Below are 15717 nucleotides of genomic sequence, written 5' to 3'. Positions count from 1 at the left end.
TGTTCCCTCGATATAGAAAACTTCCCTGATCGGTGCCTGTTGGTCCCCCATGATCCTCTTTTTCTTATGTTAGTTGAGAGCTGAGTTAATGAGATAGCCACCTGTCACAGTGACCTCACTGGTTCGCTGGGCGGTCTAATCCCTTCTTGCTGAAGTAGTAAAGCCTGCCTTTAAGCTAAATGTGCCAGTAATTGTTAATTATACAATGATCGGAGACGTTTCTTCAAAAATGTTAAACATAAATTTACGGAAGGTGATTATGCTCATAGCACTTCTGAATACTTAAATCGAAATCTACGTAACAATAAAATCTAAGCTATAATCAAATCAGTTGGTATAATAACATTTAAAAAATGGCTCATGTTCATATCATGAAAAATAAATAGTGTATGCTATATTGGACAACTGAACAAGAAATGGTAATACATTGATTACGATCTACCATACTTTCTATGCATAGAATGGTCATAAAACGTGGCGTTATTATTTTTTAAAAGACCTCTACTCCTTAATGATTATATGACCTTCGAACCTTTATCCTAGTCTCGTACATAATTATCATTCTACTTTTGACTCATAAACAGTCTCAATTACAACACCGTCCTTTATCTTACAATTCCGCAAGGTCTCAAGTTTATGTCAAGTGTTCACGTGACATGCAACACGATGTTATCTATAGTTTCGTCACAGTTTGTAAAATCAATCAAAGTTCCCTCATGTGGCAATCTTACTGTGTTGTGGTGAAAGCATGCTAAACGTCGTCACGACCTCCTTGTTCAGACCATGATAACTTCCGCTAGCAGTTGGACCTTATCTCGTTACAATCTGCTCAACCACAGTAAAACTGTTTGAAATTTCCCCTCATTACAATGGATGCAATGATACTGTTATTTTACTTATTTCTGCAAATCTCATCTTTTCCTCGAGGCTTTGCACTCGACAACTGCACCGATTTACAGAGGCATAAGACACTGGCAAAAAGTACGTACCTATATCATTTATTTTTTCCTTGGAGGGGGGGGGGGGGTGGAGGCCATTGGGTTGAAAGAACACAGGAGCACTTTTATCAAACTAATACCAGATAATATCATAGAACCGTTTTCATCATTTATTCCTGTAAAATTATTATTCATTCATTATTTTATTGATTGATGTTTTTCTTTAATCTTCTTACTTATTTATTAAAGTATCTGTGTATTTTTTTAAATATTTTTTACCTGTTACCTCTTTATCGAAGTTATTTATTTAGTTTTACTACAGTAAACAGGCATCGTATAATCTGAATTCTTCATTTTTTAAATTCTTTTGTCAATTCTCCTTACTTTAAGATGGGGATTACATTGGTTGCTATGATCTTGGATGCCTGAACCTAGAGCACAATATTAGCTTTCCAGAAAACATGGGGACCACGCCCAAATCCTGTGCAGCGAGATGCGATGACAAAGGATTTGTTCTCGCATATGTATACCAGGGATCTGGGTGTTCCTGTTCGTGCGATGTAGAGTGCCTGGAAACCCCCGTGGAAGATTATAGATGCGGATTGCCATGCCGACAGGACTTTAACCAATTTTGTGGTGGACTGAATACAAGTGCTGTGTATAAAGGTGACATATTATGTTCTTAAAAGTTTCCCTGATTAAAGATCACTAATGCATTACCTAAAACAAGAGAAAAAGCCCCAAACATACCAACCCCCCCTCCTCCAAGTAAATATTTAGAAGAGGAAAGATACAAATCTGAAATAAATTACACTGTAGCTGACGTGCATTAGTTTTATAGGGATGTTTTTTTTAATCATGTTTTGTGAAAAAAATAAATTATGAGACCAATATAATAATTTGATTGTCATTTCCAGAAATACTTCTATTTCTTTTTGTTTTTACATTTTTGTTATAAATATCGCCTGATCGCATAATTTGGGGAAAATATCTAGTGTTTGAAATCAGAATGATCGGGGATTATTTTTGTAATAAATTTTACAAGTAATGATCGATATAGTTCCATAATAATGATACATATTTGACTCCCTATCTGCTTTACATTGGTCATGTAGGGTGGGACAAGACATATTTAGTCCTACATGTCGTATGACCGATGCCCTCGTGGTTAACAAGTTCTTATATATCGTACATCCTAAGAAGTGTATAGTGCATTTTTTGTCTTGCAGTAAGGTCTCTAAACACCTCTCGGCCAAACAGTACAGATGGAACAAATCAGAGCGATGACGGTGAGTGAGATTTATTTTCAGCAAGCCACATGCAAGTGGTTTATAGGCTAAGATCTATGCAGAAACGACTTATTTCTGTTGAAAAGTCATGTATGACTCCTCTGATTCTTTTCATGTCATTTGCGATAATATCATATAAGATTGTTCCCCTGAAAACCCTGCCTTATCTTTTAGAAAATTAATTATTAGGAACAATTTGTACAACCAAACACTTGGCAGTTCACCATGTTTAACGTGTATTGCATATAACACGCGCATCGCGCGCCACATCAATTCTCCTAGCGATACGTCACAATCCGGAAAATTTGAACGGTAATTTCGGCGAAATGGCAGCTTCCTTTGGAAGCAGACGACGTCGTAAATATGGCGAAGTAGGGTCTCTTTATAATACTTGCAAGACGATATTATTTGGCCTATAAGAATGCTTTTTATATTAAATGAAACATTGTTTTACCCTCTCTGCATGATAAGGCTTCATAGTCGAGAGGTGAATTCTCCTTCAATTTTAACAAACTGGGTGCGTGCGCGTACACAAATCTGTGAGAGCACAATGATAAGTTTCTATTACGTGCACTGTCATATTTTAGAGACAATTAACATACATTTTTTAAAACTATTTTAATAGAACGCATAGTTTTGAGAAAACGGCCCCTTGAGGTAAAATATAATCTTTTTCTTGTGTATCAATCGTCAACTCATTGCGTCCTAGAAACGAACAGAAAATGTATTCCGGGTCTTTGGGAATGATGGTTTTTAGTAGTCATGGAAGTCACCACGTTAGCTCAATAGTCTGTAACTTTTTAACCCACTCCCAGGATCCGACTGCGAGCCTCAGCATTATACCACACTTGTGTCATTTCTTGTTATCTCCTGCATCATCATCTGCGCCTTGGTAATCACGGTGGTTGTATTTTATCGACGGTTGAGAAAGGTTACGTCGTCCAGAAACCTAAGGATGTACAGCAAGAAAAGCAGTATTCGGCAGATAAATCGGCATGCAACACACAGGCCGCATGCCGTGGAGGACGGTGGTGAGCATGATCATCAAGTTGATGCGGGGATGGTTTCACCTACGAATCGAGGACAAGCCCCAAATAGAGCACTGCATGGTAGCCTGAGCAACGATCCCCAGTCCCCTGCAGTTGACGATGAACAGATCTCACCTTACGAAATGTCGTTTGATCAAGGTGTAGATCAAGGGGCAATCTATTCACCTCACTATTCGACCCTGGAACGTACCGATGTCGTCGCTTCAAACTTCGAGGGCTATAATGACGAGTACACACAGCCTGGTGTGGGTCTAGATATGAGAAAAACAACAGGATTTGCGTGCGACAGAGACGGCTATCTCTTACCAGGGTCAAGTTTGAAAGAATCTACACCTAGGCATATCATTCCTTAAACTGCAAGCTTCACGCATCCCCCCAAAAAAAGTTATCTTTAAGTTATTCAAAACCTAAATTTGTAAAATGCCGTAGCGACTTTGAATATGACGATAAAAAGATTGTCTCGTTGGGTAATTGTGGAATCTATCAATTTGTGTTTAAGATCATACATATGCACGTCCAGACCGTTAAAAGCGGGGCAAGACATAGTTTCTGCCAGATGGAGCAAGTGGCCAGTAATTGGAAAGTATTTTATTAGCATATATTGGGGAGAGGAAAAATGTATTTGGATCCTTATTCTTAAAAAATGTCACAAAGGAACTATTGATTTGTGATATTATTTTTAGCAAGGTTAGGACCGATACTTGAGAAAATACTATTCATTAAAAGTAAAAGTCAAGTAATCAGTGGAATAAATGAAAATTATAAAAGCGAGAAAAAAAAATAGAGTTGAGAAAAATGATCGCACTTTACAAGATCGATATTAGAATCCCCCATCCTAAAACAGTGTTTATTTTGAAATATAGGGTTGGAGAGTAATTGTTGTATTTCAAGTAGAAATGTATTATAATCCGAAGATGGTGGCAGAAAAATCGTGCCTACAACCAACATATTTTCTTGGGCAATTTAATCTAAATATAAACTGTTTTCATGGTTTGATTGATTATATTCAATTCATTTAGTACACTGTAATAAAGGTAGGCTGGCACGTAACAATGGAAATACTTCTCCTCTCCGATTTACTCTATTGTTAAAAATTGTATTATGTTTAGACACGTAGTACATAGTTTGAGGTTTATCTGTAAACCAGGTTTATGTCAGACCAACCTTAACAAAAAATCTACTTTGATGTTATACAATAAATCGAATTGCTCGATTTTTTGGTTTACACTGTGAATATTAAGATGTACAACATTCACGTCACTCTTTGAAGCACATTGTGAATCGCTTATAAATTGCCTTTCAGTAAAATATCGTTACTTGACAAATGATATGTTTATTAATGTTCGAAAGTATAATCGATTAAATTTTAATTGTTATTTTAGGTGTTTTAAATATTTTTTTCATATTGCTCACCAGATACGGAATTGCTGTCAACATTTTGCTATAACTGTATAAGTAAATATAAATTAATTTCGTTTACATCGTTAAATTGAAAAGTAATACAATGTGACATACATGTATCAAATGTAACATATCGGAGTGAAAAAAACACCAAGTAAATTTGTTAAAGTAGCGCAATACTGATACTGTCAACTTTGCATAGACTAGTGCAGTATACCACAATAGAGATATTAGCTGCAGAAGACAAAACAAAACAAAAATAAACGAGAGGACGACTGTGACAGACACGGATATAAAGACATAATCAAATCATAAACATATATTGTCGAGCGTAGATGGCAGTATGCAATTTTGTTTAGCTCTCAGGATAAAAATAATTTGTCAAAAAAGCTTTGTCCATGAAAAGGAATTAAAAAAAAAATAGGCTTCTAGTTATATTTGAAATACAAGAGCTATAATTTAGGAACAACACTTTCAGTTTCTGATTGCATATCAGGAGTCATTTATGTAATTTGGCTCCTGTTACAATCTTTCAAATGGCACTTTAGAAAATAAATTACTTTGTCACGTGTGTGTGACAACAGCAGTACTATAAAAAAAAAAATAGATATCAAACGAGTGAAATGTACTGAAATCAATCCTTCATTAAAAAATCTAATTCGAGACATTTTTATTTCCATCCATGAAATCTGATAAAATGTAGTGCCAATGAATACAACTAACCTTTGTGGTTTTTGAAAATCACGGACAAATAGTTGACGGTTGGATGTAACATAATCCATCTGCTGTTTATCAGAGCTTATTTGCTTATATCATAGTTGATGAATAAAAAAAAAGGGGGAAACCAAAAAACGAAAGAAAACAAAATTATAGCAAACTATCAACTAGCTTCAAATAATAATTAAAAACAAGAGTTTCAGGGGCTTTACAAATGTACATAAGCTAGAAGTAACATTTATGTTCGGTGTTAGTTTTGATTGTTGAATGACCTGTGATTCTTTTATATGCAAATGTAACGTTAATGTACAAATTATTACTCTAACAAAAGAACACCGATTTATGATTATATACACTCTTTGTTGAAAAGTTTGTACTACGTTTACTATGTTAACAAACAGCATACTATGAGTTTATGAAAAGGGGAAAAAGATCGTTAAAAATGTTTGTTATAGCTAATAGAATAACTTAATATTGAAATAAATACAACTAATCTCATAACTTCAGGGATATTTACACCGCATTTGTATGAATCTGGTATGAAGGTACAACAGGATCACAACAATATTAACAAATAAATCCCATGTTTTTCATTTGAAAGACATTGTTAATTCCTCTCTATTCGTGAAGGGTCCCAGTATAATTCACTGTCGTAACTAAGTTCGAAAAAGACATTAATATCACTTATTAGAAACGAGATAAAATATCATAGAAAGATTTAATGGGATTATTAATTGACACTTGGGTATATTCAAGTGGACGATTAATGTACATTGATAGACAAGGGGCAAATGGAACTAAATTATAACATAATATATGAGACGAGAGTGTAATCACTTTACAACCATGGACATTGCTAAGACAGAGATGGAGAGGATGAGAGAGGGGGAGAGAAGGAGAGCGAAGGAGACTGAGTGAGAAAAAGAAAAGAGGAAGGGAGGGCCGGAGGGCGAGAAAAGAGAAATAGAAACAGCAGAGGCGGAGAGATGGGGAACGATATATTAGATAGCTTAGACAGATACCGAGATGTGATTGGTCCAGAGCTCGTCACGTGATATCAATAGCGAGGATCCAAATTGTTATATTTCCTGGCTGGTTATATTTTACCAGCTGGCGAAATGAACATATTTATATCAATGCATGTCGCCCTCTTGAGAACAGTATGTCACCAATTACACACATTACACCACTACCGAGGGTCATTTTTCTTTTCCATATTTTTTTTTTTACATGAATTTTTCCCCCCGAATTAGTTTTTTCCATTTTTTTTTTCCATTTTTTTTCCCCATTTTTTTTTGTTTTTGTTTTTTGAGAATTTTTTATTCAGGTTTTTTTTTTTTTTTTGCTTTTCTTTTTCTAAAATGTTGATTGTCCCCGAAAAAAAATTAAAACATTTCGGGCAAGACAATTGTTGGACCACCCCCCCCCCCCGTTAAAAAAAAATCAAAAAAGTCAATGCTAACTAATATAACAGTTATTGACTGGCAGGGGGTATATAACATTCTTTGGACCTGAAGGGAGTTATATTTTCCCTCGTGACCATATTTTCCCTCAGCGCTGCGCGCTTTGGGAAAATATAACCACTTGGGAAATATAACTCCCTTCAGCAGTCCAAACAATGTTCTATAACACCCCCTGCAAGTCAATTACTGTATAATATAGAGAAAGGGAGAACGAGAGAGAGAATTAAATGGGGGGGGGGGAGGGAAAATAAAAAGGGGAGACAAAGAAAATGAGACCCCTTTATTGGAGTCGTATCAATATTAAACAGTGGTGTGCCTTGTTTATTGCCAGAAACTTATCCAGGAACTTAGGTTTCGGTTCTTCAAATTCTAAGTTGTATAGAGCAATTTTTTATTTGATAACATAGAAAGGGCGAGAGAGAGAGAGAGAGAGATAGAGAGAGAGGGAGAGAGATCGATAACGAGAGAGAGAGAGAGAGAGAGAGAGAGAGATAAAGATAGAAAGGGAAGGTGGAGGGGACGTTAAAACACATGTGGAAAGTAACGAGAAAGGGAGAGGAAATAAAAGTGTTGTAACGAGGAAACATGTCCTTTAAAAGCTATTTACCCTCGACTAGACAATATTCCTTCTCCACGTTTGCAGAACTTTGTCCATGTGGCATGCTCATTTTATAATACAAGAATCAAATAATAAGTACATCAATTACCTCAAAAGATTTTATTTAAATGTATCCGTTATGTCCTTGCAACTAATACTCTAATACACAATGGTCAGTTAGGTCTGCTATCAAATAAATATCTGACTCCTAAACATATGCAAATTACAATAAAAGACTGCAATCGTATCAGAAACTTTGTACTCCTCACCCTTCAAGAATGCGAATATGTTTTGTTTCATTCCGACGGTCTCAACAAGCTCCTTAATCTTAATTTAGCATTTCGTCCTTACCCCCTTATTTCTTAATATGAAACGAGTGTAAGCCCTATGCATATTAATGTACTCGTATTAAATTGCTCTTGGAATGACACTATAATGTATCATGACTTTCATTTTTTTCATGATTGAAGGGAGAACCCGATTAAAAGGCTACGATAAATACCTGAATATTATGATATATAAAAAAAAAGTTGTAAATCCAAATTACATCGAAATTCCAACCATTTGAAAGTCTCTCGTTAGTCATTAAAAACATACCTTTCGGATTTTGTCTAAACCTTCGACACTAATGATACGGGGTACGGGGGGTGGGGGTATATATTTCAATGACTTAGGTTGTAAATTAAAGTTCATATATCACAATCTATCCAATGGTTTAATACTGTACAGAAGTATGACAAAAAAAAAGGATGGATCTCTACGTGTGATTGTGATTTTTAAGAGTGAGTTGTATAATTGCAAAATTAAACGAACAAAAAGCGTATTAACGAGTTTGAAACAAGTGTTATTTTTAAACTGTGCATACAATTCAGTTATTTATGAGTTCATCTATTCTTGCATCCATTCATTCATTCATTCATTCGATCGTTGTCAATTTGTATTGCTCATATATCAATGCTTTACCAGTTTCAATTAATTTGACAACTGTACCTTTAACGTTCGAAAGCGCTCTTGATGTCCATATTGATTAACTTTTGTTTCGTATCAAGAAGTGAGTACTCATTTTATGACGAGTGTGGTTAATTAAACAATAGTATTCATCACCTAGTTACTGATGCTGCCAACCTAAGTCCGCTTCTGGAATAACTCCTTCCATTGTTTCGAGGTCTTGCAAAAATTCGCTGTAGAGATCATCGCAGAAAACAATACTTTAACATCGATGATACGTTATATGCATAAACAATCCAAGTTGGTTATTAAACTATTGTGTCTAGTTTTGCTACTACAGCAAACTAATCAAAGAAAAAGTATTGTGGAGCTTACGTGCCAGAATGTTTGGAATTCTTCTTTTCATACTTGCCCTAAGCCTAAGTGTGAATTGTATTATAGGTGATGAAAATGCCACATTGACTGCAGACGAATTAGATGAGAGATCTGCTAAAGGTAAGTTTTCCTTTGTTCAAGTCAATATCAGCTACCTAAATTTCAATTGTTATATTACACATTACATTTTGTTGACAATAAGCTATGATATTGTATTATGCTAGAAATGATCTGACTTTTATATAATGTAAGTAATACTTTACTCTCGTCAAATATTTGGAGTTGAATTTTTAAACAACATCGGATGAACACGGATTGTAGGCTACATAGGATCAGTGAAAGACATATATCTAAAGTAAATTATATTTCTGAAGAAAAAGAAGACAATTCTTAAGCTATAAATTGATGAGATTTGATTTCAAACTGCACTGTAGGCATGCTAACACTGCTATATAATATGAAAAAAATAAAAATTATTGATCAGAAAAGAAATCTTATAATTGATGTTTTCCTAAGATAATGTGATTTTTTGTTATCGCTTACATTCTTTTCTAGGAAGTGAACAAATTGAAGGCAGAAGTAAACAAGATTTATTATATGCATATCTAAAAAAAAAAAAGGATTATTTACAAATGATTATACAATTAATAGATTATCATATTTTAAAGTAATAAATTATGCATCATATAATTGCCTTATGTATTATTTGTTTCAGAGATATACTTGTTTCTTTAACAGATGGTGATTACATCGGTTGCTTTGATCAAGGATGCTTTAACTTAGACTACGTGGTCAATATCACAGAGTCCATCACACCCGACTCCTGCACTGCAACTTGTAAAGAACATGGGTTTCCAGACGCTGCAATACTCAACCGGACTGAATGTACTTGCTCCTGTGAACGGACATGTATAAACAATAAACTGGATGACAAGAGATGTGGTTTGCCCTGCCAAGGGGACTTGACAATATTTTGTGGTGGTTATGATGGCGCATCTATATATACCGGTAAGTATTTTTTCTTAAATGTTATATTTCACTCACACCAACAGGGCCGATCCCACAAAAAGCAGGCCCAGCATAAGTTATGGTATCGAGAATGGCCAAAATTCGAATTTTGAGTTGGTTTTAGTGGTGTTACTGATATGTTATAGAGTTTCAATAGTTTTGGTTATTAACCATATCCGCTTTCACAATTGAAAAATACCCTACGTCGTATAGGCAATACAAGAAAGAGTAACATAAATACATCTATTTTTATTTGAAGTAAATCAATTCATCATTTTGTTTATATTGTGTTAAAAAAGGCTTTATTTCCAAATGATCCTGATTCAGCGTTTTGATTATGTTGCCATGTTTTTTGCCCTTTATTTGTTCTAGTCCGACAAGGAAATGCACCTGTTGAAGTGAACCGTCGACTTCCAGTAATCATTTCTGCTGTGGATGTCTGTGTGTCGCTTGCACTGCTTAAGTCTCCGAAGACAGGCAACGGCTAACCAGTCAGAAGATTTCCAAAGCAAACAATGCCATCAGAGTGCTGATAGATGTCCCCGCGTCGTCTTCACTGCTTAAGTCATATCGAACCGCTTCATAAAACGACGTCTCCGAAGACAGGCAACGGCTAACCAGTCAGACAATTTCCAAAGCATAGAAGTCAACCAGAGTGCCCATGTACTCATGTACCAACGTATTAAAGACAAAAAGGGAATCAGGATCCATCGGCAGGAGGCCACAAAAAAAAAAAGGCCCAAACAACTTCACGCAAGCAGGTCAGTGGCTCTCTAAACTAAAAATGCCTTGACAGATGAGTTTCCAAATGTCTAAAAACTACATACGTAGGCGCGGAATTCATGTAAAATCAGTTAGCATTAGCCTTACCTATAACTAAGAGAGTTTGTGAAGACTCTAATAACAAAATGGCAAACTATGACCAGTAATAGGATAGTTACCTGGCAGACGCCAGGACATTAATACACGACTGGACTGCATTTCATTCGGAATACAAAATTTCTCGGAAAGTCGCTTTTCGAACTACTTTGAACGATGAGATAAACATGTTTACTTGCCAGATATTGTATATGAGTTTATTGTGCCTGTTACGTGATGATTACAAGCTGATAAGCAGATAAGAAAAACATATCTAGAAATGTTTGGCATTATGACGAATGGAGAAATAAATAATTTAAAACTTCAGATACCTAGACTGCGTATCAAGATTGCAAATCTTAGATCCAAATTACAACAAATTTCTAATTAACTAACTTTTTATTCTCTGTCTGATTCATCTCTGGCTCAGTGCTCTTCAATGTGATCTTAGCCCCCGTCTTATAAAGAGTCGCGATCAATAGCACCTTATTTGCAAAATCGGAGCTATGTACATAACATATATAAAACTCTAAACCTGCGATTGATTTGGATCAATTGCAACTCTTTATAAGACGGGGCCCTAATGATTTTAATTACGAGAAGAAGGTCTTTTATCCACAAGGTGTCGAGAACAAATAATTAAAGTTAAAATAAAACACGGCTAGAACTTAAAGATGAAGTTGAGTACTGGTTATGCGATTGCATTGTGAAATAAACGGTGTGGAATCGACCAAAAAAGGTTGATAATCAAGCATATAAGAACTTGTATGTATTGCAAGGTTCTAGAATCATCAAAATGATAAGAAGTTTGGCCAAGTCTTGGTAAAGTTACAAACACTGTACACAGAAAGATGTATATGGGACTACACGAACACGTGGCGTAAAAATCCTACCCCCGAGTTTTACGATGTTACTGACATATTTAGAATATAAAGGCATTTGAAGAGCCATGCTTTTCTGATGATCTTCCACACTTGCATAATAAGAATTATTACGCTCACAAAGAATTTTTCACCTCTTCCCAGAAATGAAAGGTCAACTTTATTTTATCAAGCCATTGTCTTACGAGAATCAAGTGGTCCCTGTTTTCATCCAATGAGAATGAGAGAATGCAGGTAGTAAATGCAGTATAATAATGTCTTTAGTTCTTTCGGAAGATCTTTATACATACAATGAGAGTCAGAGAGAAACTCAGAAGAAAAGAAAGTATAAAGCGTGCGCGTTTTTGTGAGTGAGTGTTTGTGTGTGCGCGTGTGGGTGTGACTCTAATTTTGCACCCTGGTTAACTTATTTAGTATATTTCTTGAGTTGAGAATATTAGCAGACATTCACTGATTGTGTATTGTGTGTATGTGGTGGGTGTGTTTGTGTGAGGGAGGGGGATATCAGGACTTGATCCTTGTACCAGTAAAATAAACTCCAGATTTTTTTTTTTTTTTTTTGTAATAACTTGTTTATATAGAGTGAATAACATGTACATTTAACTTATTAATCATGTTCATGTATTTTAATTTTACTTTGTTGCTCAGTTATATATACTGCAAGTAAGTTTTTGATTAATTATATTTGTGTATAAGCAATGTTATTTTATTAAAAAAAACGTTTTATATATGTTATTCAATTGTATGTTGTTCTTGTTTATATCACAATTGGAGGTGGAAAACATAATTACCAACGTAAGAAAGTGAGAGAGAGAGAGACTGGCATCAATTGAGGGAGGGGTCATTTTGTTTTAGGTGGAAGGTGGGGGGGGGGGGAAGGGAGTTTGAGGTATTTTATGTTATATTGTTTCCATTCTGTCATTATTTGTCGTAATTATTCGAAACATATCAACTTGTTTTTGTATTATTCAATATAATTTTGTTTTCTAGGAATTTGTTGAATGAAAGCACAATAAAAAAATTGTTAAAAACAAGAAAATTGAGGAAAAGTTGGCAGACATAATTCATCCGAATGTAGTTCGCGGCTACAATCTGGCTGGCTGCCCTTCATACGATGCCGTCATCACGATAGCGGCTTACTCGTTATTCAGAGGGGGCTGAGCATGAGTATTTATCTGCTTTAATATATTGTACAATAACGAAATGAAACATCAGTTTTATGTGTATGTTTCTGTATTCTACGTCCAATCAGCTTTCCATTGATATATAGTTGTCATTTTTTCTTTCTTTCTGGCCTTCCTCATTCATATCTACTTCCACTTCAAAATTTTTAGAATACTCATCTCTCGAGAGAATTTGAGGACCTAACCCCCAACCCCATACACCATCGTTCAACATGTAAAGTTCTTCTTTTGACATACACAATTCTCCATGGCCAAGCCCCTAAATATCTTTCAGATTTAATGTCCTTACGTTCTCATGTATGATATTCTACACGGGCGCAGTTGTGAGTCGATTAAAGGGGGCGCACATCATCTTATTCCTTGTTTGTTTGATCTTATGTTTGATCTTATTTTTATTTGTATTATTAATATGTATATGCATGATTTATTGCAGAAAGAGCAGATTTATAATTAGCGTGATTATTATAAGTTTTGGTTGGTAATTTGTACAAAGACAATGGTGCGCTTAGAAAGAATAGTATTAAGCGCCTAATACATGTTGTGTATTATTATTATTATTATTATTATCATTATTAGTTGTCTCTTAATCGGAGAAGGTCTTTAATGATGTTTGGTAAAAGAATGATATTAGAGTACGTGAATGCACAAACTTGATGCAATCAAAGCTATCCGTATCATTTAGCATACCTTATTCACTAGACCCTTGTCGAAAGTGAGCTGCTACGAAGATAGATTGTGGTTTCGCACTAATTAGTTAGAAACGTTACGACAGTTTTTAATGTAGTGCTTTGATTCGTATCACGTGGTGGTTTAGAAACAACGGTCTTATCTTTCTGCATCGCCATGTTTCTAGAGCTTTGACACACCTGAGAAACATGGTCCTTTGAGAAGGAACGGCTCCCTGTTTTGGTTACTACACACACATGTCTATCAAACAAATAACTTTGTCTTCTACAAGCCGAACAGTTGGCAATACGAAGTTCGATATTGATATAGGAATGTATGGAATACTGGTGCTCTGCTTACTTTCGAGACCGATGGCTTGCAGTAATGACAATTACACTACGGATGTTCAACATTCCAATGGCTTGGACGGTAGATATGCAAGGGGTAAAGTCTTTTCATTTTAATGCATTGATTTAAAATGTAGAATATCAATTTTATCGCAATTGATTTGAATTTATAACGTGTGTTAAATAACATTCTCATTATCATCATACAGTGCATATCACCTTATGCGCTTCCATGGAACTTTGGATATTATCCTCGCTTCAGCTCGTGCAGCCACTGCGCTCAGTACATACAAGAAATATATCATACTTTTCCGCACTTCCAAAACCTTGGTTGAGTGCAGCTGCTGCACTCAACCAAAGACGCGAGTGCCCTGGCAGGAAATCGTACCCCGTACGTTGTAATATATACAGTCAGGTGGCTTATCTACTAGAAATCTGTACCCCGGCTATTACCATCTTCTTAAACTGTACCCCCTATTACCTTCTTCTTTATCGTCATAATCCCTAAACATTAATTATACCAACATGACTTATATTGTTCATATACATTTGTCTACTTTTGCAGATGGTATTTACATCGGTTGCTATCCTCCGGTTTGCTTGGGTGTCGACTACCATGCAGTCCTCTCAAACACAACAACACCAGACACTTGCACAGCAACATGTAAAGAAAATGGATTCAAAATTGCAGCACTGTACAACCGAACGGAATGTGCTTGCTCCTGTGAGCAGACGTGTCTTGCCCAGCAGATGGCTGACACGCACTGTGGCATACCATGCAAACATGATTTGAGAAGATACTGCGGAGGTTTTACTGGAGTGTCACATTATGTTGGTAAGCCTTTAATTTTGACATGCAAATTAAATGTGAAGATTTAAATAAGTTTTAATGGAATAATGAACATCATCTCAGATGTTCATTATTCCATTAAAACTTATTTAAATCTTCATATTCTGGTTTTGAGAACTAAAAAAACAACAACTGTAAGATGCTATTATCTGTTTATCCATTTAATTGTTATCATAAATCATTAATTATTAATACATTATTAATCGTGTGAATGTTTGATTGATTTATTGAATATTTCTGTATTTGTGTTTGCTTTTTTTAATGCAGTACCAGTTTTCTCCGGCTTGTTTTTTTCTATTGTAAACTCAATCATTAATTCCTTATTGCATTAAAAGGATACATCTATAATATTTTAAATTCAATCGTATACAAATACATTGATATATAGAACAAAGACAAACAATATAACATGCGCAGTACAACAAAATATATCGCAAGTAGACCGTACATATAACAATACACTGAGCGAGGATCAAGAAGGAACAGAGATCCACTATGTTATAAATGCACACGCAGAAAAAGAAAAAAGTAAATAATAGGTGAAGTGAAATCAGAGTGTACATAAATATTAAACACCTTTCTCGCATTATTTTCATTGTTTTGTCCTTCTAGTTAAATCGGTAAACGCGTCGAAGAGCAAGTGCAGTGAAAATACCACTGGTGAGCATAATGGTATGTATGCGCTAAATACTCTGTTTCTGTATCATGTGTGAAATATAAATCATTAACAAAATTACACTCATTATTTTCTTTAATTTGAATGTTACAACTGGCATTGGTTTATTCATCCCACATGTTAAACAAATGAGGGCTTCAGTTTTCAAAGTCTTTTGATATGAAAATTTATCATCTGTGGTTGGTGTGTGTATATATTGGTACCTTGCTTAAAGAATGTTCAAATTGAAAGAACCAACGAATTTCCAAACAATTTCATTCACTTTTGGTTTCATCTCTTCTTCCGCGATGATCGTCAGGAACAGAAAGACCACCTGCTATTGATTTTAACACAATCTACATTGCAGCTGGGATAGGTTCCGCCGTCATCATATACCTAATCTTCATCTTCGCCTGTTTAAGGTATGTCCTACTTACAAGATCGTAAAGACTTTCGAAAAATCAACCAAAGGAAAATCCAATAGCCTTTT

The 15717-nt window shown here is 35.2% G+C and overlaps 1 protein-coding gene across 1 annotated transcript; it reads left to right on the top strand.

The window, feature by feature from the left end:
* Positions 1 to 1339: 1339 nt before the first annotated feature.
* LOC105441081 lies at positions 1340 to 3657 on the top strand. The gene is made up of 3 exons (XM_030983763.1): positions 1340 to 1604; positions 2168 to 2227; positions 3043 to 3657. Exons 1-3 carry the CDS (start codon positions 1400 to 1402, stop codon positions 3627 to 3629), a joined length of 852 nt encoding a protein of 283 aa, XP_030839623.1. The 5' UTR covers positions 1340 to 1399; the 3' UTR covers positions 3630 to 3657.
* The last annotated feature ends 12060 nt before the right edge of the window (positions 3658 to 15717 follow it).

This window comes from Strongylocentrotus purpuratus, unplaced genomic scaffold (assembly GCF_000002235.5).
Source record: "Strongylocentrotus purpuratus isolate Spur 01 unplaced genomic scaffold, Spur_5.0 spur5_scaffold_13, whole genome shotgun sequence".
Lineage (NCBI taxonomy): Eukaryota > Metazoa > Echinodermata > Echinoidea > Camarodonta > Strongylocentrotidae > Strongylocentrotus > Strongylocentrotus purpuratus.
The sequence above is the reverse complement of the archived record's forward strand: the minus strand, read 5'-3'. Positions and strand labels throughout refer to the sequence as shown.

What these genes read in the sequence shown, in the direction of transcription:
- LOC105441081 (XM_030983763.1), top strand. Translation starts at nt 1,400, where the DNA reads ATGGGGACCACGCCCAAATCCTGTGCAGCGAGATGCGATGACAAAGGA. An exon ending in TACAAGTGCTGTGTATAAAG is followed by an intron (nt 1,605 to 2,167) that starts GTGACATATTAT and finishes TTTGTCTTGCAG; the next exon opens with TAAGGTCTCTAAACACCTCT. An exon ending in AACAAATCAGAGCGATGACG is followed by an intron (nt 2,228 to 3,042) that starts GTGAGTGAGATT and finishes ACCCACTCCCAG; the next exon opens with GATCCGACTGCGAGCCTCAG.